At 41.7% G+C, this 23,707-nt stretch overlaps 1 protein-coding gene across 1 annotated transcript in view; it reads left to right on the forward strand.

The window, feature by feature from the left end:
• Positions 1–237: 237 nt before the first annotated feature.
• Positions 238–23,707, forward strand: part of LOC126470752 (NACHT and WD repeat domain-containing protein 2) — a 312,185-nt gene continuing 288,715 nt past the window's right edge. Inside the window, exons 1-3 of the mRNA XM_050098758.1 lie at positions 238–352; positions 17,006–17,094; positions 17,359–17,475. Of these exons, the coding sequence (XP_049954715.1) occupies positions 250–352; positions 17,006–17,094; positions 17,359–17,475 (309 nt within the window). The 5' untranslated portion in view covers positions 238–249. The remainder of the gene's footprint in view (positions 353–17,005; positions 17,095–17,358; positions 17,476–23,707) is intronic.

The raw sequence follows: 23,707 nt of genomic DNA on the forward strand, positions 1-23,707 counted from the left end.
GAGGAGCTCTAACTTGCACCAGAATATGGACGAGCAAAATTGTACATGCATCAAAATTGATCCTCAGTCAACATTTAAATGGTGGATACTCAAAATACAGAACATTATCTTCTTATCCGTTACAGTTGTGACTGCTCAGCTTTAAGCTCTGTTATTGTGCGCTGTTATTGTTTTTTTCATATTTGATGATAATGTAGTGTTAGATTGGTTTTGTTTACAGGAACATAGAAATCTCCTCTATCAACAACCATGGATGATCGAACAATAGACTTAATTTTCTCCGGGTCCCTTGAGAGTCTACCTCCTGTGAGTTCAAAAATTGTGAGGATATTCACAAGCTCCACGTTCACTGGTAAGCTGCCATAATACAAATATTATCATTTAATTTAATTTACTCTTAAGTTTTTCTAAAGATAATCACATAATAGTTCTTATTTACAATATTACTGTATATGAACATATTTTATTCCTTATTCCTCCAATAGGAGAAACTCTGTGTTGAAATTTTATCGGTGAGGGATATATACATATATCAAAACCACTGTTATTAGCCGGCCGGAGTGGCCGTGCGGTTCTAGGCGCTACAGTCTGGAACCGAGCGACCGCTACGGTCGCAGGTTCGAATCCTGTCTCGGGCATGGATGTGTGTGATGTCCTTAGGTTAGTTAGGTTTAATTAGTTCTAAGTTCTAGACGACTGATGACCTCAGAAGTTAAGTCGCATAGTGCTCAGAGCCAACCACTGTTATTATACACTAATAAACTCGGGCCCTTCCTTGAAATAGACGTTAAATGCACATGTCAGTGAGATAGATGAAACTAAGTCGAAATCTCAGTTATCAGAATCGATGAGCTGAAAAGTTAGTAATTCAAAGTAATCTAGTAACCACAAACACAGGGTTACAAAAAATTGTTTCTAAAAATTATTTACGTCTTTGAACATATTCTGAATATTTTTGCAGTCCTGATTTCGACAATGACATTCGTTTTTCTTCATCAGGTCATGTTTTTATGCTAACTTGATTTCATAAAAGTGCGAACTTGAACGAAATACATTGAATTTTTGTGACATGACCTGTATATTTTGTTAATATTTCTTCTCCAAATTTGATTTTTCACAGGAAAAAAATCTTTTTATAAATATAAAACACTATACGACAAAACACTATTAATTAAACAAATGTAATAGCATAAACTGTGTAACGGAGATTGATACACTATGTGATCAAAAGTATCCGACACCTGGTTGAAAATGACTAACAAGTTCGTGGTGCCCTCCATCGGTAATGCTGGAATTCAATATGGTGTTCGCCCACCCTTAGCCTTGATGACAGCTTCCACTCTCGCAGTCATACATCCAGTCAGGTGCTGGAAGGTTTCTTGGGGAATGGCAGCCCATTCTTCACGGACTGCTGCACTGAGGAGAGGTATCGGTGTCGGTCGGTGAGGCCTGGCACGAAGTCGGCGTTCCAAAACATCCCAAAGGTATTGTATAGGATTCAGGTCCGGACTCTGTACAGACCAGTCCATTACAGGGATGTTATTGTCGTGTAACCACTCCGCCACAGGCCGTGCATTATGAACAGGCACTCGATCGTGGTGAAAGATGCAATCGCCATCCCCGAATTTCTCTTCGACAGTGGGAAGAAAGAAGGTGCTTAAAACATCAATCTAGGGCTGCTGTGATAGTGCCACGCAAAACAACAAGGGGTGCAAGCTCCCTCCATGAAAAACACGACCACACTATAACACCACCGCCTCCGAATTTTACTGTTGGCACTATACACGCTGGCAGATGATGTTCACCGGCCATTCGCCATACCCACACCCTGCCATCGGATCGCCCCATTGCGTACCGTGATTCGTCACTCCACACAACGTTTCTCCACTGTTCAGCCGTCCAATGTTTACGCTCTGTACACCAAGCGTGGCGTCGTTTCGCATTTATCTGCGTGATGTGTGGATTATGAGCAGCCGCTCGACCATGAAATCCAAGTTTTCTCGCCTCCCGCCTAACTGTCATAGTACTTGCAGTGGATCCTGATACAGTTTGGAATTCCTGTGTGATGGTCTGGATAGATGTCTGTCTATTACATTTTATGACCGTATTCAACAGTCGGCGGACTATTTCACCCAACAGACGATGTCGGCCTGTACGCTTTTGTGCTGTTCGTGTCCCTTCACGTTTCCACTTCAGTATCACATCGGAAACAGTGGACCTAGGGATGTTGAGGAGTGTGGAAATCTCGCGTACAAACGTATGACACAAGTGACACGCAATCACCTGACCACGCTCGGAGTCCGTGAGTTCCGCGGAGCGCCCCATTCTGCTCTCTCACGATGTCTAATGACTACTGAAGTCACTGATATGAAGTACCTGGCAGTAGGTGGCAGCACAATGCACCTAATATGAAAAACGTATGTTTTGGGTGTGACCGGATACCTTTGATCACGTAGTGTACGTGTCAATTGCATGAGAAGCCATCATTGTTCGAAATTCAGAGCTTGATTGTAAGTTTCCTGGAATATTCAGAATGTTCAGCAGCACGAATGTCTCTCATCGAAGTCAAACAGTAGTCTGCCATCATGACTGCATCCAAGCGTCCCTGATACCTGGTCTCCATCTCTTTCATCTACTGATGGAATCACTTGCCCTGCTCGTCGCTCACTTCTTCCAGATTCGCGGGAAATCGAACTATATGTAGAATAAGTATTGCATTTTAACACTCAAGTTGGGTTCAAGGAATCTGAAAGTGGTCAGCGTAGTAATAACACGTTCTACGTAGTTCATCGCGTTATTTCTGCCTAGAAAGTTCTTCACCACCATAAAAAATACCATCTACACTTCTACTTTCAGTGTCTTCATAGTGTTTGCGAACATCCTATATCTTTACAGTACAACAATTTCTTCTCTTTTGGAAAAAAAATCGAGGAACTTTTTGTGTTCGTTGCGATGGAAAGTGATTCGAATACTGTGAGATAGGAAGTTTTTTCTTTCAATCTTATTGCCAACAATTCGGCGAAAGATTTTGACAAGAGATCGCCAAATAGATCACTGAGCTCCCGTTGAGGAAAAGGAATTGTGGCATCATTATTAACATCTAAATATTATTCTTCTCTTTCTTCAACACTAGCGGAGACTTCGTTACTAATGTCAGAAAGTGCTCCGGAGACCGGTATTGGAATTTCCTCGTGATGAGCTGGAGGACAATGTGCTGATGCAAGATCAGGATACGTAGGCCGGTCCGGTCCTTTCTGTTAGTCCCAGGCACTTCAGCAGTGCAGGAGTTGCGGTCTGTGGCATGGTTTGTCGGTCTCTCCAGACAGTGGGAATTCCAAATTTCAAGGAATTCTTCTTGCCGTAGGTCTACCGACGCCGATACTCGGTGAATGTGTTGCATACCGTGTGTTGTGCCTGAGCTTTATCTTGGCCACCGATCTGCATAAATAAATAAGCCAGGTAACTACGCTTTATGAAACTTGTGACTGAATTCCTCTTAGCAACCAGGGTGTGTTCCCTGTAGACGTAGCGCAATATATCGGGATTGTTTTTGCACCGCCTTCTTGCTGAAATCATTTAATTGGTTTGTAAATAAAGAGTTTTAATATAAAACAATGTAAATTGTGAAATAATAAATTAGTATTTGCCCAGGTTTTCGCTATATGTGTCATAACACACGAAAATTCAATAACTCAAAAAGTTGATATGTTTGACCTAAAACAAAGTCATTTTTCAAATTAGTACATCACAATTACAAAAAAAAATCAGTAAAAAAACTTAGACTATTTTTTCATTGCTACCCAGTGAAATATAGAGGAAGGAAGAGAGTAAGTTTAAGGCACTGCTGGACACGGAGTGGTTTTCAAGAGCTGGAGGTTTCGCAGCATTTCACAGTTTTTGGTTTCCACCGTTGAGCTTCAAACACGTGAATTGAGCTGAGTGTCCGCTGTTCTCGTCAGTAGATTTTTATACATTTCATATATTTTAAAGATTACAGATCCGGATGTTTAAATCTAATATCCTACCATATGAACTCATGGGAACAGAACTCCCGAATTTATAATACTTAATACTGTATACAGCTGGATTGGTGGTTGATGGAATGCATGGAGACATTGTTATCAAAGAGGATGAAATAGTTGCAAGAATGTGGAATCGTCTAATGATCATGACTGATTTAAAACTAACAAGAATGGAGTTCGGTTTGGCGTCGAGATGGGGGAAAATTGTTCGATGACAGATAAGAAAACAATTTAAAAACAACGAAATCTGTACTTTTGTCTCTAATTACATCCATGAATAACTAAGTTTAAAAATACATTTCTTTAAAATAGAAGAACCTCATAAATAGTATTTGTCGTTTCTGTTCAGAAAAAGATGGTTTCATCTGATTCAGAGGTGGACGAGTTGCGTCTGTTCCTAAAAATTTGTCCAATTTTAGAATTTTTTTTCAATCGGGACAGACGAGGTTGGAGTACTATAATACCAGGCAATATCCTTTGGCCCACTGGTATAGCTTTACTGTAGACAGTACCCTAATCAAGTAGTAGTTTAGACACAAAAGACTTTTCAACATTGTGACACACAAAATTTGTGGCGTCAACATTAGTCATTTACGGTCTCTGCATCATTCATTCCTGTACCATGAAATCTAGCCCAGAAATTCAGTAGCGTTGCTACTTTTTTGTCTTTACTATTTAAGAAGTGTTTCATTTTGTATTCAGCTAGAATCTGTGTTTCTTCGGTCTCCGAATTGCTAACTTCAAGAAGTGAGAATCACATAAAGCGGCCAATTTCGAAGCAGATCATGATGCAGTTGAAATTAGACGCTTCTCAACATGTTCATTAATATACGCTAAATATTATTTTGTTGTTTCACTAGTCAAACTGTTATTTAAAGAGATTTCGTGAACTGATCTAATAACTTGCTTGCAGGTCACGTAGGCGACGTGTTAAAAATAATGGGAACTTTATTTATCTTCATCAATGTTATCTTCTTCAAAATAATACCCATTAGATATTATATTCTAATACCAGATCTTTTACCAATTCTATCTTTGGTACAGCTTTTAGCTTTCGCAGCGAAGACATGTCTCACAAATATGGTGTCTGGGGCAATCATTACTGTATTGTTTTTGGCGAAAAATTCGCGATCAATCATTGGAATGTGAGAAGATGCAGTATCGTGGAGCAAAAGCTACGAATTGTTTCGCCACAAATCAGGACGCTGTTTTCGGACTGCATCACGAAAACGACGCTGAACTTGTAAGTGGTATTGCTTATTGATAGTTTGACTTTGTGGCAGAAACTCGTGGTCCACTATGCCGTTAAAGTCGCAATACACAGTGAGCATAACCTTCACATGTGACCGGACTTGCCAAGTCTTTCCTGTCTTGGGGATCCAGAATGATTTCAGTAGGACGATGGATCACTAGTTTTCACGTTATATCTGCAAACCCATGTTTGATAATCTATTATGAGATGCTTCAGTATTTCTGAATCGTTGACTTCATCTATATAGTGACTCTTGAGCTCCTTGCATTCGCTTTTTTGTGCGAAATTTAGCAATTATAAAATTAGATTTCCCGTCTCACTTCTCATACCCAAAACACCCGAAAAACATTTCGTGGCATGTGCCAGACGATGTACCAACATTACCATGGACTACTCTGACCGTGGCTCGGCAATTGTTCACAATCATTTCCTTCAATTTTTCATGATTTCTTTAGTTGATGATATGGTGGGGCATCCAAGGCGCTCCTCATCTTCGTCTTCACAGACTTCTTTGAAACGCTTACACCACTCGTAAACCCTTATGTTATTCATAGCAGACTCATCAAATGCAATATTCAAGGTTTCTAAAACTTTACTCGAGCAATTGTTTTACAAAATAAATAATCACCGATACTAATTTAACACATATAAACACTTTGATAACTGACCACAAACTACTAAGTACCCGATATGGATATCACTGTACAGACACATTTAAGACATGTATACCAACAGGACAACGAAAAAATCGTGTGAATCGTACTAATGCAACACGCGAAATTGAAAGATTCTAGTTACTTTTTGACACAACGCGTATTTTCCGTTCGTGAGAGCAGTAATCACTGTATGTGAAGAAGTGAGCAATATGTAATTTCAATTTGTTGATTCTGTTGAAGAAGTGGTAATGTCGCTTTTCCTCTAATATCTTTGAAATTCGATAACTTCTTGCTAGCAACATTGCTTTGCCTCATAAAAATTTTAAAAATGTGCTACTGCTACGCGAATGCCTTGCAAGCGGCGATGATACATTAAAATATATTTCATTTACTTGGAGTAAGTAGTGATGTCGAGGCAGTTCAATAACATCTGAATTGTACTATTATTTTTCACGCCATGTAGCTGAGATTCTAGTTAAATTGAAAAGAACCTGGAAAGGACAGAAGAGAGAGCACATTAACTTTGAGAAATTGAAAGACAAAGGCAGTTGTGGAAAATTAGAGAATGCATGTTGTGAAATCATGATGCAAGGACACAAAACGGAATGCACAAAAGGAAGATGGGGTCGTTTTAAAAATGGAATCAAAAAGGTAGCTAAGGAAACGCTTGGAAGTCAAAGAGAGGAAAAAAGTAAATAAAGAATGGGTAACACCATATATGATAACCAAGATGGATGACCGCAGGAAATGGAAAACTGTAAACAAAGAAGAAGGGAAGGGCAACTACAGGAGGTTAAATAATGAATTAAGAAGGGAGACAGAAAAGCAATGGAGAAATGGCTGACAGAAAAGTGTGACAAAATAGAGAAATTAGAGAAAGAAGGAAAATATGATTTGATGTACAAAGAAGCAATGGATTTGACATTGAGGGAAAAGAGAAACAACAATGGACTAAAGGAAGTAGAGGCAGCAGGCGGTAAAATGGTGAGTGAACCCCAAGAAATAATGAGAAGATGGGAAGAATATATAGAATGGCTATACGCTACAGACAGCCGACCAAGTGAACAAGAGCTTGGGATAGAAGAAACAGATAAAGTTTCAGATGAGGACAAAGGAAATACAATACTGACTAGTGAGATTGAAGCATCTATGAAGGAGATGAAAAATGGAAAGGCAATGGGAATTGATGAGATTCCTGCGGAACCGCTGAAGCCATTGGAGAAAGAAGGGAAAATGGAGTTGATTGAATTGTGTAATCAAACATACATGACAGGAAAATGGCCAAAGGGCTTTACAGAAAGTATCTTAATACCTATACAAAAGCAAAGAACAGCAAGAAGTGTGAGGAACATAGAACAGTGAGCCTGATATCGCATGCAGCCGAAGTCTTGGTGAGGACGCTCAACAGAAGGCTATATGGAAAGCTGAATTGCGTAATAGGAGATGAACAATTTGGTTTCAGGCAAGGAGTGGGAACTAGAGATGCCATTGGTGTGATGTCACCGCCAGACACCACACTTGCTAGGTGGTAGCCTTTAAATCGGCCGCGGTCCGTTAGTATACGTCGGACCCGTGTGTCGCCACTGTCAGTGATTGCAGACCGAGCGCCACCACACGGCCGGTCTAGTGAGACGTACTAGCACTCGCCCCAGTTGTACAGCCGACTTAGCCAGAGATGGATCACTGACAACTACGCTCTCATTTGCCGAGACGATAGCATAGCCTTCAGCTACGTCATTTGCTACGACCTAGCAAGGCGCCATAGCATTTGATATTGAGATTATAACATGTACCGTCAAGAGCGATGTACACCAATTGTGGATTAAAGTTAAGTATTATATCAACTACGTACTTTATTTGCTACTATTAATTCCCTTAACTGTTCCAGACCTCGCGCCAGTCTGCGTGAGTTTAAAAGCGTGCATTTCGGCCTCCTCTAGCAACACAGTGTTGGCTCTCCTGCCAACACTACAATTGGGCTACTAAGTGATAGGGGAGAGGTACATGGAGAAGAAAATGAAGGTATATGTTGTGTTCATTGATCTTGAGAAGGCTTCTGACTGTGTCAGATGGGACAAACTGATGGAAATCCTAAGGAAACATGGAGTTGACCGGAGGGGTAAACGGCTAATTAGAAATTTATATTTGAACCAGAGAGCAAGAGTAAGAATAGGAGGTGTGATGAGTGAAGAAACTGGACTGGGAAGAGGTGCAAGACAAAGTTGTTGTTTATCACCAACACTATTCAGTTCTATTTCGAAGAAATTATTAATGAAAGTTTTGATGGAAGAAGAGGAGTTTGTATAGGGGGTTCTGAGAATGGAGTGTGTAAGATTTGCAGACGACATGGTTGTGATGGCAAAGAGTGCAAGAGAGATGGAACAACCTTAGATGATCTAAACACAAAATTAGAAGAATATGGAATGAAGATTAATAAGAAGAAAACGAAAAGCATGGTAACTGGAGAAAAGGGGAGAAAATGCCGCATGAAAATAGGGGGAGAGGAAATTGAGCAAGTGAATAACTTCAATTACTTGGGAAGTGTAATAATGGATGATGTGTATTGCTCAGCAGAAATTAGGACAAGAATTGCAATGGCAAAAGAAGGATTCAAGAGGAAACAGATATTACTTTGCGGACCACTAAACAAAGATCCGAGGAAGAGACTTGCCAAATGTTACAACTGGAGCGTTGCACTGTGTGGTGCGGAGGCCTGGACACTGAGGAAGGAAGATGAAAGAAGATCTGAGGCACTAGAGATGTGGATATGGAGAAGAATGGAAAAAGTGAAATGGGAAGACCGAGTAAGGAATGAAGAAGTATTAAGAAGAGTTGGGGAAGAAAGAAACATTTTGAAAGTCATCAGAAAGATAAAACGGAACTGGATTGAACGTTGTTTGAGGAGGGACTGTTTATTGAAGGAAGGAATAGAAGGAACGGTAGAGGGAAAAAGGGGAAGAGGAAGAAGAAGATATCAAATGCTGGACAATATCAAAGGAGACAAATATTCAGAAATGAAAAGACTGGCTATGGACATACAAAAGTGGAAGAGGCTTAGCCCATGACAAGACCTGCCGCAAGGCAGAATACCATACTACTATTAGTATGTGAGCTACATATGAATAATGCAAGATGGACAGATGTCTGTGACGGTGGTAATTTACACTACCGAAAATACTTGTTCACCTTTTCCACATTCTTTGTTTAATTTCATGTACCGCATTGTGCGCCTTGTGAATTTTTTGAAGAACACATCATTCAAGATATGTAGCAGTAGTGAGTCCTTTACATAATGTATCGCTACGGAGACGACTTGAAAACTATGCATTTTTGCTTAGGTCACTATTTTAGGCTCCAACAAATGCTGCACGAGCAAAATGTCCAACGAAAATATCTATCAGTTGCACATTAAGCGGAGATTGAAATGGTGGTTCGCCTTATGCATACGTTTGTAATAATACAGTTTCTTTTTCTAATTTAAGGCATACCAGATCTGCATGGACACGTTGTGTTTCATAAATTCACACCTGAAACAGCAAGGCCAATGTTGTGCATAGCGAGAAATAGGTGCATCTACAAACTTCTGAAATACACCATTGTTTGCAAGAATGATCTTTCGCGCGGTAGAAATAATGAAGCTCGTCAAGCTGTCGAAGGTTTTCTTTTCTTCGATGCATTCCTTGTCGTAATTTATGGCCTCCTGATTGTATTTCCCCTCATTATTATAGTAATCTTTACATTGAAGTGACAACAGTCACACTGTAGCAATATGCGCTTATGCAGATGGCAGCAGTATCGCGTACACGAGGTATAAAAGGGCAAGGCATTATCGGAGCTGCGATTTGTATTCAGTATCCATGCGAAAAGGTTTCCAACTTCATTACGGCCGCACGACGGAAATTAATACACTTCGAACGCGGAATGGTAGTTGGAACTATACGAATGGGACGCTCCATTTAGGAAATCGTTCGGGAATTTTGTATTCAGAGATCAACAGTGTCAAGAGTGTGCCGAGAATACCAAATTTCATGCATTGTCTCCCACCACAGACAACACATTGGCCGACGGCTTTCACTTAACTACCAAGAACAGCGGCGTTTGCGTAGAGCTGTCAATGCTAACAGACAAACGACGCTGCGTGAAATAACCGCAGAAATCAATATGGGACGCACGGCGAACATATCCGTTAGGACAGTGCGGCGAAATGTGGCGTTAATGGGCTATGGCAGCAGACGACCGACGCGAGTGGCTTTGCTAACAGCACGACATAGCGTGCAGCGCCTCTCTTGGGCTCGTGACCATATCAGTTGGACCCTAGACGATGGGAAAACCCTGGCCTTGTCAGATGAGTCCCGATTTCTGTTGTTAAAAGCTGATGGCAGGGTTCTAGTGTGGCGCAGAGCCCACGAAGACATGGAACCAAGTTGTTAACAAGACGTTGTACAAGCTGGTGTGGCTCCATAATGGTATGGGACATGTTTACATGGAATGGACTGGGTCCTCTGGCCCAAATGAACAGATCATTAACTAGAAATGGTTATGTTCGGCTACTTGGAGACCATTTGCAGCCATTCATGGACTTCATGTTTCCAACCAACGATTGAATTTTTATGGATGACGATGCACCACGTCTCCAGCCCACAATTGTTCGCTATTGGTTTGAAGAAAAGTCTTGACAATTCAAGTGAATGATTTGGCCATCCAAATCGCCCAATATGAATCCCATAGAACATTTACGTGACATAATCGAGAGGTCAGTTCGTGCACAAAATGCTACACCGGCGACACTTTCGCAACTATGGACGGCTATAGTGGCAGCATGGCTCAGTATTTCTGCAGTGAATTTCCAGCGCCTTGTTGAGTCCATGCCATGTCGATGCTGCACTATGCCGGACAATAGGAGGTCCGGCACGATATTAAGAGGTATCCCATAACTTTGTCACCTTAAATGGTCTTAGAGATTAGATGTTCCTCCACTTGCAACGTTGGAACTTTCAAAATGGTTCAAATGGCTCTGAGCACTATGGGACTTAACGTTGGAACTTTCACATGTTATCTAATGTCAGTTCTCCGTTCTTTCAAAAAACAGATTATACGTTCTCACAAATCCAAAACTAATTTATTTTCTGATTAGAATGTCATCACACTATTACATAAATCATATTTGACTTAAAGAAGCAATTTTCGGTTGGCCTAAATATGGATACTGGAAAGAAATCGGTCACCAAGTACAAGTAAAAAGCAACCTGGGCTATTTTAAGGTCTGGAAACGTAATTCAGTAAAGCCTTTGAAGACAGAGCAAATATGTGAGCTTGAAGTCCCACCGACGACGACTTTCTTAAGATGGAGCACAGGCTTAAAAGGGGAGGCGAAGGCGTTGGGATCGCGGATTTACTTCAAACTTTGTACACTTTTAGTAGGCTATTAAAACAACATACTGTGCAAGTAGTAAGGCGACTACTCTGGCAATTCCGAGAAAATCGCAAGAGAAGTTTTACGCGCCTGATGTATCTGTGCGAAGGTGCAGGCATGGAAAACCCAAGTCAAAGTTTGGTAGATAATGATGCGAATGATGTTATTCAGTAATGTAGTAAGCTACAATGTGCCAGACCACAAGAGCAATGTACAACTACTCGTCGGATGTGCTCTCGGCATCACACGATGCAGGATGGTTTTTGTCATTCAGACCCGAAAACATAAATTGAAACGGCATCTACTACAGCGAATGAATGCAGTTTTCCGTATTTATAGGGAATATTTAGAGTTTCTAAGGAAAAACACATATCGGCGATATTTTGAAAAATTTCTCTTTCTTCCGATAATATAGATTAAAAAATAAGTTTGAGCCAGAGACGAACCGTCACCTCATACACGTTAAGTTCATGAAGCTCGAATGCAGACCACCTTTTTTTTATTGTTGTTCCCATTTTGTTCGTTGCATTTATTCGGTGCGGATGTCCCATGACACCCGTTCGAGTTCAGTGCTGAGCCGTTAATTCAGTTTTTTATTAAAATGTGTGTTCAAATGTGTGTGAAATCTTATGGGACTTAACTGCTAAGGTCATCAGTCCCTAAGCGTACACACTATTTAACCTAAATTATCCGAAGGACAAACACACACAGCCATGCCCGAGGCACGATTCGAACCTGCAACCGTAGCCGCCGCGCGGTTCCAGACTGTAGCGCCTAGAACCGCTCGGCCACTCCGGCCGGCGGACGATGAGAAAGTTTCCGATCTAAGGCCGTACAGCCGCGCGGAGTGTGGAAGTCTAGGGACCGATGACCTAAGCAGTTTGGTCCCTTAGGAATTCACTCACACACACACACACACACGCTGTCTAAGGCCGTACAGTCCAGAATCGGTATGTCAATGAGGCAGAAACGCCGTTAATTATTCCACCGGCACACCAGGTTGAACATACCCGTTGGGTATAACACTGTGTCCTGCTGCGTGAAGAAGTTCGTAACTGCCAGTTGCACAGCCTCGTCTGACTGGAATCGTCGACGCTTCAAGGCCTTTTTTAAGGGATCTATACGTTATAATCGCATGAGGAGAGATCAGGACTATAGGGCGGGTACTCGAGTGTCTCCCACTGGAGTTGGAGTAACTTATGCGTACTACATTTGCGGTAAGGAGACGTGCGTTGTAATGAAGCAGCAACACGGCACTTGGGGTAGCTTCTAACCCTCCTAGCGGATAATAACTAATGTGAGGGCTTGAAAAACTACAGACTTAAAAGCGCCAACGTTGGTATTTTGCAGAACTGTGAAATATATTTGGTGCTCACTTATGATATGTTTCTTCGAGAACGAAAAACTTCTCAGTAGGAAGCAACATGAATTCCTAAAGTTGCAATTGTGTGAAACTGTGTATGCTCTATTCATTTCCAGGATTCAGTACTTTGTAGACAACGGTCCTCAAACTCATTCCAAGTTACTTCACCTTCTGTGTGTCTTTCATGTAGTTAGAGTTTGCAACTTTATAAACGAAATACGTACTTTCAGAAAATCGGTCTCGGTAAGTGACTGCAATAACAACTTCCTTAGCAGGCAGAACTCAAGATGTCGACCTCAAGAAGGAGAAGTCGACAAAAAGTAAAGTAACGACTGGTGTACCTCAGGAAATTTGTTAGGACCGTACAGAAATGACGAAATATGAGGGTAATCCCAAAAGTAAGCTCTCCTATTTTTTATAAGTACATAGACCTGTTTATTTCTGCAATGGTTTAAATCAGTTTACAGCTTGAACATTTATATGTTCTTCGACGTAATCACCATTTCTGTCGATGCATTTTTGTAGACGCTGCAGCAGTTTTTGTATGCCCATGTTATACCAGCTCGCCGCCATGCTGGGAAGGATGCCGCCACTGGCGTGATTGTTACTTGGTCTCAGGTGTAAAGGTTTTGTCACCCATGACAATTGAGTCCAGAAAATTGTCCTGTTCGGCTGCAAGGCGGTGAAGAAATGGGCGAGAAGCATCAACTCGTTGCCGAATGTGGTCCTCAGTCAGCATGCGTGGCACCTATCTTGCGCACACCTTCCGGTAGTTCAATGTTTCTGTTAAAATTCTGTGAGCGGTGCTTCGGGAAACCTCAGGAACCAACGTGTAGAGATCATCCACGGTGACCTGCCGATCTTCACGCATGCTTTGCTCAACCTTCAATACTGTCTCCTCAGAAATTGACGGTCTCCCTCTCCTTTGTTCGTCGAGAATTTCGGTCCGACCAGCTGCAAACTCTCTACACCACTTACGAACATTTTTGACATCCATGCACGACTCACCATACACTTTCGTCAATTGGCGATGGATTTCAATCGGCGCAGTGCCCTTTGCGTTCAAAAACCGAATAACTGCACGCAATTCGCACTTGGCGGTAACATCTAACGGGAGCTCCATTCTCAACGGCTGCCAAGCCAAGACTGAGCGGCTCAGCGCAGCGTGCGCATGTTTACACACAGCGCTTGAAGCTCTCTTCATAACAGTATGACCAACTGCCACACAAACAGAGTTCTGTACTTATAAATAATAGGAGACCTTACTTTTGGGATTACCCTCGTACATATCACAGAAAAACTCAGTCACGATGGCCAGATGGTGGTTTGCACCCCTTTGCTTCTGAATGCGAATCCATTACCTTAGCCACTACGCTGCCTCGTTTGGCTGTAACATGCTCTCTTAAACCTATGTGGGATAGCGCGTTTGGAGGCATCTACGAATTTCAGTTGTAGATACTCCTTCCAAGTCAGCACTGTCAGTTGACCGAATCTACTCTGCCACAGCAACAACATGCAGTGTCCCTCCCAGTCTAAAGTAAAAGTGTATGCAGCCTAGCGCTGACGAAGTCAACGTATTTCCGGGAGAAGAAATCTTTTCCAGCGCAAACTGATGTTTCAGCTATTCTTGCATTTTACACTGAGGAGACAAAAGTCACGGGATACCTCGTAATATCGTGTCGGATCTCCTTTTGCCCGGCATACTGCAGCAACTCAACGTGGCATGGACTCAACAAGTCCTTGAAAGTCCCCTGAAGAAATAATGAGCCATGATGCGCCGTCCATAGTTGCGAAAGCGCCGCCGGTGAAGCATTATGTGCACCAACTGACGTCTCGATTATGTCCCATAAATGTGTGTCGGACGATCGGGGTGGCCAAATCATTCGCTTGAATTGTCCAGATTTTTCTTCAAACCAATCGCGAACAGCTGTGGCTCGATAATCCAACGAATCGTTGTTTGGCAAGATGAAGAGCCTGAATGGCTGCAAATGGTCTCCAAGTAGCCGAACATAACCATTTCTAGTAAATGATCGGTTCAGTTGGGCCACATGACCCAGTCCATTCCATGCAGACACACCCCACACCATTATGGAGCCACCACCAACTTGCCTAGTGCCTTGTTGCCAACATGGTTCCATGGCTTCGGTGGGGGAGGGGTCTGCGCCACACTCGAACCCTACCATCAGCTTGTACCAAATGAAATCGGGACTCACCCGACGAGTCGTCTAGGGTCCAACTGATAAGGTCACGAACCGAAGAGAGGCGCTGGAGCCGATGTCGTGCTGTTAGCAAAGGCACTCGCGTCGATCGTCTGCTGCCATAGCCCATTAACGCCAACTTTCGCCGCATTGTACTAACGGAGACGTACGTCGTACGTCCTACACTGATTTCCACGGTTATTTCACGCAGTGTTGTTTGTCTGTCAGCACTGACAGCTCTACGCACAAGCCACTGTTCTCAGTAGTTGAGTGAAGGCCATCACCCACTGTGTTGTCTGTGGTGAGAAGCAATGCCTGAAATTTAGTATCCTCGGCACACTCTTGACTCTGTGGATTTCGGAGTATTAAATCCCCTAACTATTTCCGACAGACTTCAAGAAGAATATAATAATTCCAATCCCAAAGAAAGCAGGTGTTGACAGATGTGAAAATTACCGAACTATCAGTTTAATAAGTCACAGCTGCAAAATACTAACGCGAATTCTTTACAGACGAATGGAAAAACTGGTAGAAGCGGAGCTCGGGGAAGATCAGTTTGGATACCGTAGAAATGTTGGAACACGTGAGGCAATACTAACCTTACGACTTATCTTAGAAGAAAGATTAGGAAAAGGCAAACCTACGTTTCTAGCATTTGTAGACTTAGAGAAAGCTTTTGACAACGTTAACTGGAATACTTTCTTTCAAATTCTGAAGGTGGCAGGGGTAAAATACAGGGAGCGAAAGGCTATTTACAATTTGTACAGAAACCAGATGGCAGCTATAAGAGTCGAGGGGCATGAAAGGGAAGCAGTGGTTGGGAAAGGAGTGAGACAGGGTTGTAGCCTCTCCCCGATGTTATTAAATCCGTATATTGAGCAAGCAGTAAAGGAAACAAAAGAAAAATACGGAGTAGGTATTAAAATTCATGGAGAAGAAGTAAAATCTTTGAGGTTCGCCGATGACATTGTAATCCTGTCAGAGACAGCAAAGGACTTGGAAGAGCAGTTGAACGGAATGGACAGTGTCTTGAAAGGAGGATATAAGATGAACATCAACAAAAGCAAAACGAGGATAATGGAATTTAGTCAAATTAAATCGGATGATGCTGAGGGGATTAGATTAGGAAATGAGACACTTAAAGTAGTAAAGGAGTTTTGCTATTTAGGGAGTAAAATAACTGATGATGGTCGAAGTAGAGAGGATATAAAATGTAGACTGGCAATGGCAAGGAAAGCGTTTCTGAAGAAGAGAAATTTGTTAACATCGAGTATAGATTTAAGTGTCTGGAAGTCGTTTCTGAAAGTATTTGTATGGAGTGTAGCCATGTATGGAAGTGAAACATGGACGATAACCAGTTTGGACAAGAAGAGAATAGAAGCTTTCGAAATGTGGTGCTACAGAAGAATGCTGAAGATAAGGTGGGTAGATCACGTAACTAATGAGGAGGTATTGAATAGGATTGGGGAGAAGAGAAGTTTGTGGCACAACTTGACTAGAAGAAGGGATCGGTTGGTAGGACATGTTTTGAGGCATCAAGGGATCACAAATTTAGCATTGGAGGGCAGCGTGGAGGGTAAAAATCGTAGAGGGAGACCAAGAGATCAATACACTAAGCAGATTCAGAAGGACGTAGGTTGCAGTAGGTACTGGGAGATGAAGAAGCTTGCACAGGATAGAGTAGCATGGAGAGCTGCATCAAACCAGTCTCAGGACTGAAGACCACAACAACAACAACTATTTCCGAACTGGAACGTCCCATGCATCTAGCTCCAATTACGATTCCGCATTCGAAGTCTGTTAATTCCCGTTGCGCGGCCGTAATCACGCCGGACACCATTTCACATGGATCACCTGAGTACAAATGCCAGCGCACTGCCCTTTTATACCTTGTGTTTGCGATACTTCCGCCTTCTGTATATGTGCATGTCGCTATCTCATGGCATTTGTCACCTCTTTGTTCGTTACAATTTATAGGATATTTCTGTAACATTAACGTCGCTTTATTTATTTATTTATTGATTTAGTAGGATTTCAATAGTTTTTATTTTCAGATACTTAAGATAAATAAAGACACTAAGAACGTCCTTTCCTCTTACAGATACAACTATGGAGCGAAACACTCTTATGGCTCAGTGTTATCCGCGACTGAAAGACTATTGTCGAGAGAAACACGGACTGGAATTTCAGGTAACAAAGCAATCATATCAGAAAATATAGTATTTCAACTTTCTCATGGAACAAATTTTAGAAAAAGTGATTTGTCGAAGTTGTCACCAATAGTAAAAAGAACGATTTCCTGTTACAGTGAAATTTCTTTCTACTGGTTAAATATCGTGCAGCTACTAAAACTGAGTAGTTCCGCTCAAAAAATGAAAGTTAATGCTTTCTACAAGAAAGCATTGCGTAATGAGTTTGATAATTTACTTGCTCGTGTAAATCTTGTTACTACAGGTGGTAGACATGCGATGGGGAGTCCGAGACGAAGCCACCGACGATCACATGACAACCGAGTTGTGCATGAAAGAGATTGAAAACTGCCAGAGACTTTCCATGGGTCCAAATTTTGTGGTAAGATTTCATTTTCCGAATAACTCAGATACACAGTACTGTGACGAAAGTGTTACAGCAGATCTTTTGAAACTGTCGAATGAATTTTACTATGTTAAAGGTTTTGTGTATAATAATCGGTGAAATTGTCTTTTCTACACCTTTAAATCTTACTCACATCCGTACCTTCGTTTACTATTTTCTCAATTCGCCGTTGAAGCCCTTAAAACAAATATGCGTTCTTTCACTGAGGATGACGGCCCAAATCCGTCTCAAGCTATGCAGATTTAAATTTTCCGTGATTTCCGTAAATCACTACAAGCAAATTACAGGAAGATTCTTTGAAAGGGCATGGTGAGTTTTCTTCTCCATCCTTGAAATAGTCGGAGCTCGTGAGTAGTGGGGCAGTGTATGTTCTGGACGAAAACGCTGTCGCAGCATCCAGCAGTACTTTTTTATTTGCAGTGTCATATTACAGCTGAGAGGATTACACATCTTGTATTTCGCTGACAGCAGCATCAGCACTTCCTTAGAGAGGAGAGAGAGGGGAGGGGAGCGCACCCATCCCCATGACACCCAAAATTTTGTCAACTACGTTTACTTTACTGACTAGGTGGCTACACTGTAGAATTGTGGATAGTTCTTTCTTTGAACCACAAGCAGTGCTCACTGACACCAACAGATGGCTCCACTGTTAAAAATGCAACAGAATGGTTAATTAATTATTTTAAATATCTAAGATGTTGAAACATTCCAAAAGTCTGCAAAATATGGCGACAATGCAAAAGTGCGATGTTTACACCAGTTCTGCTGAGGCACATGCATGAAAAAACACTGTACAACTCAAATCAATTAATGTGATGTCACAATATTGCGAAAATACAACTGAAGTGCAAAACAAAATGAAAGTTAATTTTCACATATACACATATTCTCTAAATTAGTGCTCAAAATTCTAATGTATATACTCCAATGCTAGTTTTTCATGTCTGTCAATAGCTCACATTTCAATAGCCAGGCCTAAGAATTCAATGTCATATATCTAACTTGACCCAACTTATAACTGCAGAAAAATACATGTTAGCTAAAATAAGACACTAAGCACATAAGCATGCAAGCAAATAGAGTGTCTGAATGTTAATAACTAGGCCTACTCTTGAAGAACTCACAACACTTCCTCACATTAAATATTTCCACATTAAAATCTCTGTCACGCACCACTTTAGAGGGGACATAGCTAAGGCATCATGTTATTCACTAGAAAAAATATAAATAATGCTACTGATTAACAATTATTGCTGTTATTACAAATGACACAGGTGAAGATTATGTACAATAACACCAGACTGAAGTCAGAACTATGGTGGCAAGGCTCTCTAAAAGCATTAGACATTACTTTATATATACTTGAATATTTCTGGTATCTCAACTGCAGATTTTTCAGCGCTCATTAAACTTTAGGACTCTGTATCTCAGAATGAGCAACAATGGACTTGTACCACTATTGAAATAAGCACTTCATATATGAGCTCGCGTACAGAAAAGAAAGACTATTATTGTGCTTTAAACACATACATATTAATTCACAAACTGTGGAAATTACATTTTGCAAAGAGAGAAATTCACTATTTGCTGCTAATGTCTTAATTACATTGAATAATTACTGTACTTGTAGCTGCTATACGCTCCCAAAATGCAACACATGAGGAAATGGAGACCGTCCATTTACCACAGGTAGTAATGTGCCAACATGTATGAATTATTGCACCCAGCTCGTCCTGCAGGCCAATTTTACACAGACAAGTACCCTCAATCATGTGCTGTTCGGATGACACTGCTTTCTTCGGAATATCTGCCTCTAGTTTAATATTTGACACATTATTTGCTGTAATTACCGCATTTTTCGTTTGACAGACAGTTTCCACAAATTCAGTGCCATTTGCACGAATCAGAAACATACATTTGGAGAACCACAGAGCGAGTGCTTTCTGTGGATAATCCTTTTCATGCCAATACTTCAAACCACCACCACAATGAAAACACGCTGTTTCATCACCAGTACCGTTGTAAAAGTACTCCGCTTTACTGTTTCTGATCACTGACTAGTGGAAAGAGGCTACTCATCGAACGATGTTACCCTAGCTTCCTGCGTGCTGTATTCAGACCACACTGGTCCAGGCGAGATTTTAGCTGAACTGTATTCAGGCATTGGTTCTGGAAAGGAATTTGGAGTATTTCCATTCTGCGTAGGTCTAAATGGTTCAAATGGCTCTGAGCACTATGGGACTTAACTACTGAGGTCATCAGTCCCCTAGAACTTAGAACTACTTAAACCTAACTAACCTAAGGACATCACACACATCCATGCCCGAGGCAGGATTCGAACCTGCGACCGTAGCAGTCGCGCGGCTCCAGACTCTAACGCCTAGAATCGGTCGGCCACTCCGGCCGGCTGCGTAGGTCTAGGTCCAGCTTCTATAGATAAGTAGGGTGTCCCACAGAACTCTGCCATCTCATGTAATTCCGACATGCAACAAAACGTAAAAATTCAATTGGCCAGGTCTATTTCAGCGACTCACACATTAGGCAGGAATGCATCACCATTTTCAACACAAAGCCAAGTTTTTTTCTTAAATGGCACGTGTATTTTTTTTTCTAGAGAAACGAAAACCTGAGGTACAGTTAGTGATGGCAGACTTGGTTACACTGTTCTAAACCTCATTCATTCTGAAATATCAGACTTTAATGGGAATATCGCCGCGATTTCTGCTGTAATGCGCGGGGCAAGAGGTGCCTGCACCATCCTGTGGTGTGCTGTCAGGGGCTCACATGTTGGGCAGGAATGCAAACTCCATAAAACTAAACACATATCACTTTCAGCATAATGTTATGTTTATTTAAATGAGACATGTTTGTTTTTTGTTACAGAACTTAAATGTAGAGGTTCATTGATGATACGACGTGATTTCAGTGCCCTAAACACAAAAAAATGGTTCAAATGGCTCTGAGCACTATGGGACTTAACATCTATGGTCATCAGTCCCCTAGAACTTAGAACTACTTAAACCTAACTAACCTAAGGACAGCACACAACACCCAGCCATCACGAGGCAGAGAAAATCCCTGACCCCGCCGGGAATCGAACCCAGGAACCCGTGGGTGGGAAGCGAGAACGCTACCACACGACCACGAGATGCGGGCGCCCTAAACACAATTAGGCCTATTAGTGGCATATAGCCTACAGAAACTTCATGTTCGGACATGACATCCAGCACAGAAAACGCACTCACAACTAACCAGTAACGTCACATCTGATGTACCTGCATCACTCAAGAGGTGTTCGAAGTGCCCACCGTTTGTATCAGTACACTTGTGTAAATGGTGAACAAGTGAGCGTTACACGGACTGTAGTGTTTCCACAGATATTGCCGCACACACAGCAGTAATACTTTATTACATATCCCCTGGCATCGTTGATGGTTCGTGGTACACACACTCTTTCAATGTACCCAAGAGACAGAAATCTAACGGCGTCAAGTCGGGTTACAGGATGGCCAGCTCACAGGATCTCCTCGTCCTATCCACCTATTTGGAAACAATGCATCCACAACTTCTCTGGAAACACGTGCATAGTGTGAGGGGGCATCCATCATGCTGGAACCACATTGACAGTCGCGTTTCCAATCCCCTGTCCTCAACGAGAAAGGGTAGAGTGTTTTCAGAAACGATGCATCTCACTATTCAGTTAATGTTTTCTCATAAAAATAGGGACCTACAACACGAGTACCAATGATGCCGGACCGGACATTGACAGCCCATTGAGCATGATGAGCAACAACGTGAAACCAATGGGTATTTTGCATGGACTAGTAGTGTATGTTCTGTAGATTCACATGGCCATGATTTGTGAACAAAGCTTCATCCATAAACAACATATCACGTACGAAGTCAGGATTACCTTGCAATGGCTGAAGTGCAAAACGACAGAATTCAGTGTGGACTTCAAAGACATTCCTGCACAGTTCTTGGCGGTGTGAGATACGATACGGGTGAAACGTATGCCCATGTAAAATTCTCGACACACTACTTCAGCTTATTCCAGAACCACGTGCAGTCTGTCGTACACTCACCTCAGGACTGTGCACTACAGCAGGCAGGGCAGCAATCTCGTTGTCGTTGTTAGTGTGTTTGTACGTTGATGATCTCTGGTGCCCAGCTGCCTGTTTCCATGAGACTTGTGCAGATGCTGGAAATGGTATGATGCGAAGGAGTAGCGTTCAGCCTAAGTTGCTACACATGTGTCTGCACTTGTGTGACATTCGCCGTAAATTACCATAGAGTAAATATCTCTGGAGTGAGCATTCACATGCGCAGAACAGATTTTGTGTTGTCAACATACATTGCCGGCCTGGTCACGTGTTCTCGGGACGTCGTGTGTTTGTACGTATGTTTAGAATGTTACTACATCCCTAGTACAGACAGATTCTTTTCGTAAGTGTCGTGGATTATATATATATATATATATATATATATATATATATATATATATATATATATATATATATATATATATATATTGCGCTGACATTTTAACAGTAGCCATTTGATACCGGGAATAAACCAGCTACGTAACTTTTAAGGGCAAGTGATATTACATCCTGTTTCTTTGCGATGGGTGTCACAGTTCAGATGTCCTCGATTTTTGATAGCTTTCGGTGTGATACGGCACTTTATAGTATTACAGAGCCTGACGTACATTTTTGCAGTGATAGTCTTGCAAAACGACTTGACAGTACGCTAGTACTTTTGCAAGTGTCCGAAAAACACGGAATTTGCCACACATTAGCGATTATATCCCTGCTAATTCGTCCTTTTTTTCTGTTATTTCTGCGTATTTATTTTCTCGTTTTTGCTACCTAAGGCACAATTTTTCTTACTGGTGACACTTTGAAGTATTTATTTAACGCATTTTACGTACTTGCTCCCAGTTTATTAAATAAATAGTAGACCGAGTAATCTATATACATAATCGATAAGTCACTGATAAATGCATGGAGGATAGTGTTTGCTGAAACAACTAACCATTTCCTTCCTGTTCCACTAGCAAATTTACGAGAGGAATCGATTATTTGTAAGCTTTTGTACGAGCCGTAATATCTATTATATAGTCATAAAATCGTAGAAAAATAGGTCTAGAGAATCAAGCCTTAATTATAATGCGTCTCGAAATTTTTAAACATATACAGTTTCTCTTCCTAATATGATAACTATAATTAGCCGGCCGAAGTGGCCGTGCGGTTAAAGGCGCTGCAGTCTGGAACCGCAAGACCGCTACGGTCGCAGGTTCGAATCCTGCCTCGGGCATGGATGTTTGTGATGTCCTTAGGTTAGTTAGGTTTAACTAGTTCTAAGTTCTAGGGGACTAATGACCCCAGCAGTTGAGTCCCATAGTGCTCAGAGCCATTTGAACCATTTGATAACTATAATTAGAGCTACATGGTATGTACCCATGAAAAGTTACTATCCCTCCATATATTTTTCTTTGCATCCGTAGCAACAACAGTAATTCACCATCGCTATTACAATATCAACAAACGGTGAAAAACAACAAAAACTCTTGATATTATAACCTTCAAACGCTGCAGAAAGCACACACGCACAGCGAAGTCCCGAAAACACGTGACAATCCTGGTTTAATGTTGACAACATGCGCAGAACTCAATGCTCGCTCCAGAGATATTTACTCTATGTAATTTACCATAATATATAGTTCTTCTCCATTACTGAAGACCGGCATATCGACGAGTAGACAGCAAATGCCACAAGCCACACCAAAACAAGGAAAGCACTGTCTGAAACGCACGTGAAAAGTGTCAAGTGTTCAAATGTGTGTGAATTCCTAAGGGACCAAACTGCTGAGGTCATCAGTCCCTAGACGTACAGACTACTTAAACGAAATAAATAAATGTCGTGTGACTGGGCCTCCCGTCGGGTAGACCGTTCGCCGGGTGCAAGTCTTTCGATTTCACGCCACTTCGGCGACTTGCGTGTCGATGGGGATGAAATAATGATGGTTAGGACAACACAATATCCAGTCCCTGAACGGAGAAAATCTCCGACCCAGCCGGGAATCGAATCCGGGCCCTTAGGATTGACATTCTGTCGCTCTGACCACTCCGCTACTGGGGGCAGACACTTAAACTAAATTATGCTAATAACAACACACACACCCTTGCCCGAGGGAGGACTCGAA

Source organism: Schistocerca serialis, chromosome 3 (assembly GCF_023864345.2).
Source record: "Schistocerca serialis cubense isolate TAMUIC-IGC-003099 chromosome 3, iqSchSeri2.2, whole genome shotgun sequence".
NCBI classification, from domain to species: domain Eukaryota; kingdom Metazoa; phylum Arthropoda; class Insecta; order Orthoptera; family Acrididae; genus Schistocerca; species Schistocerca serialis.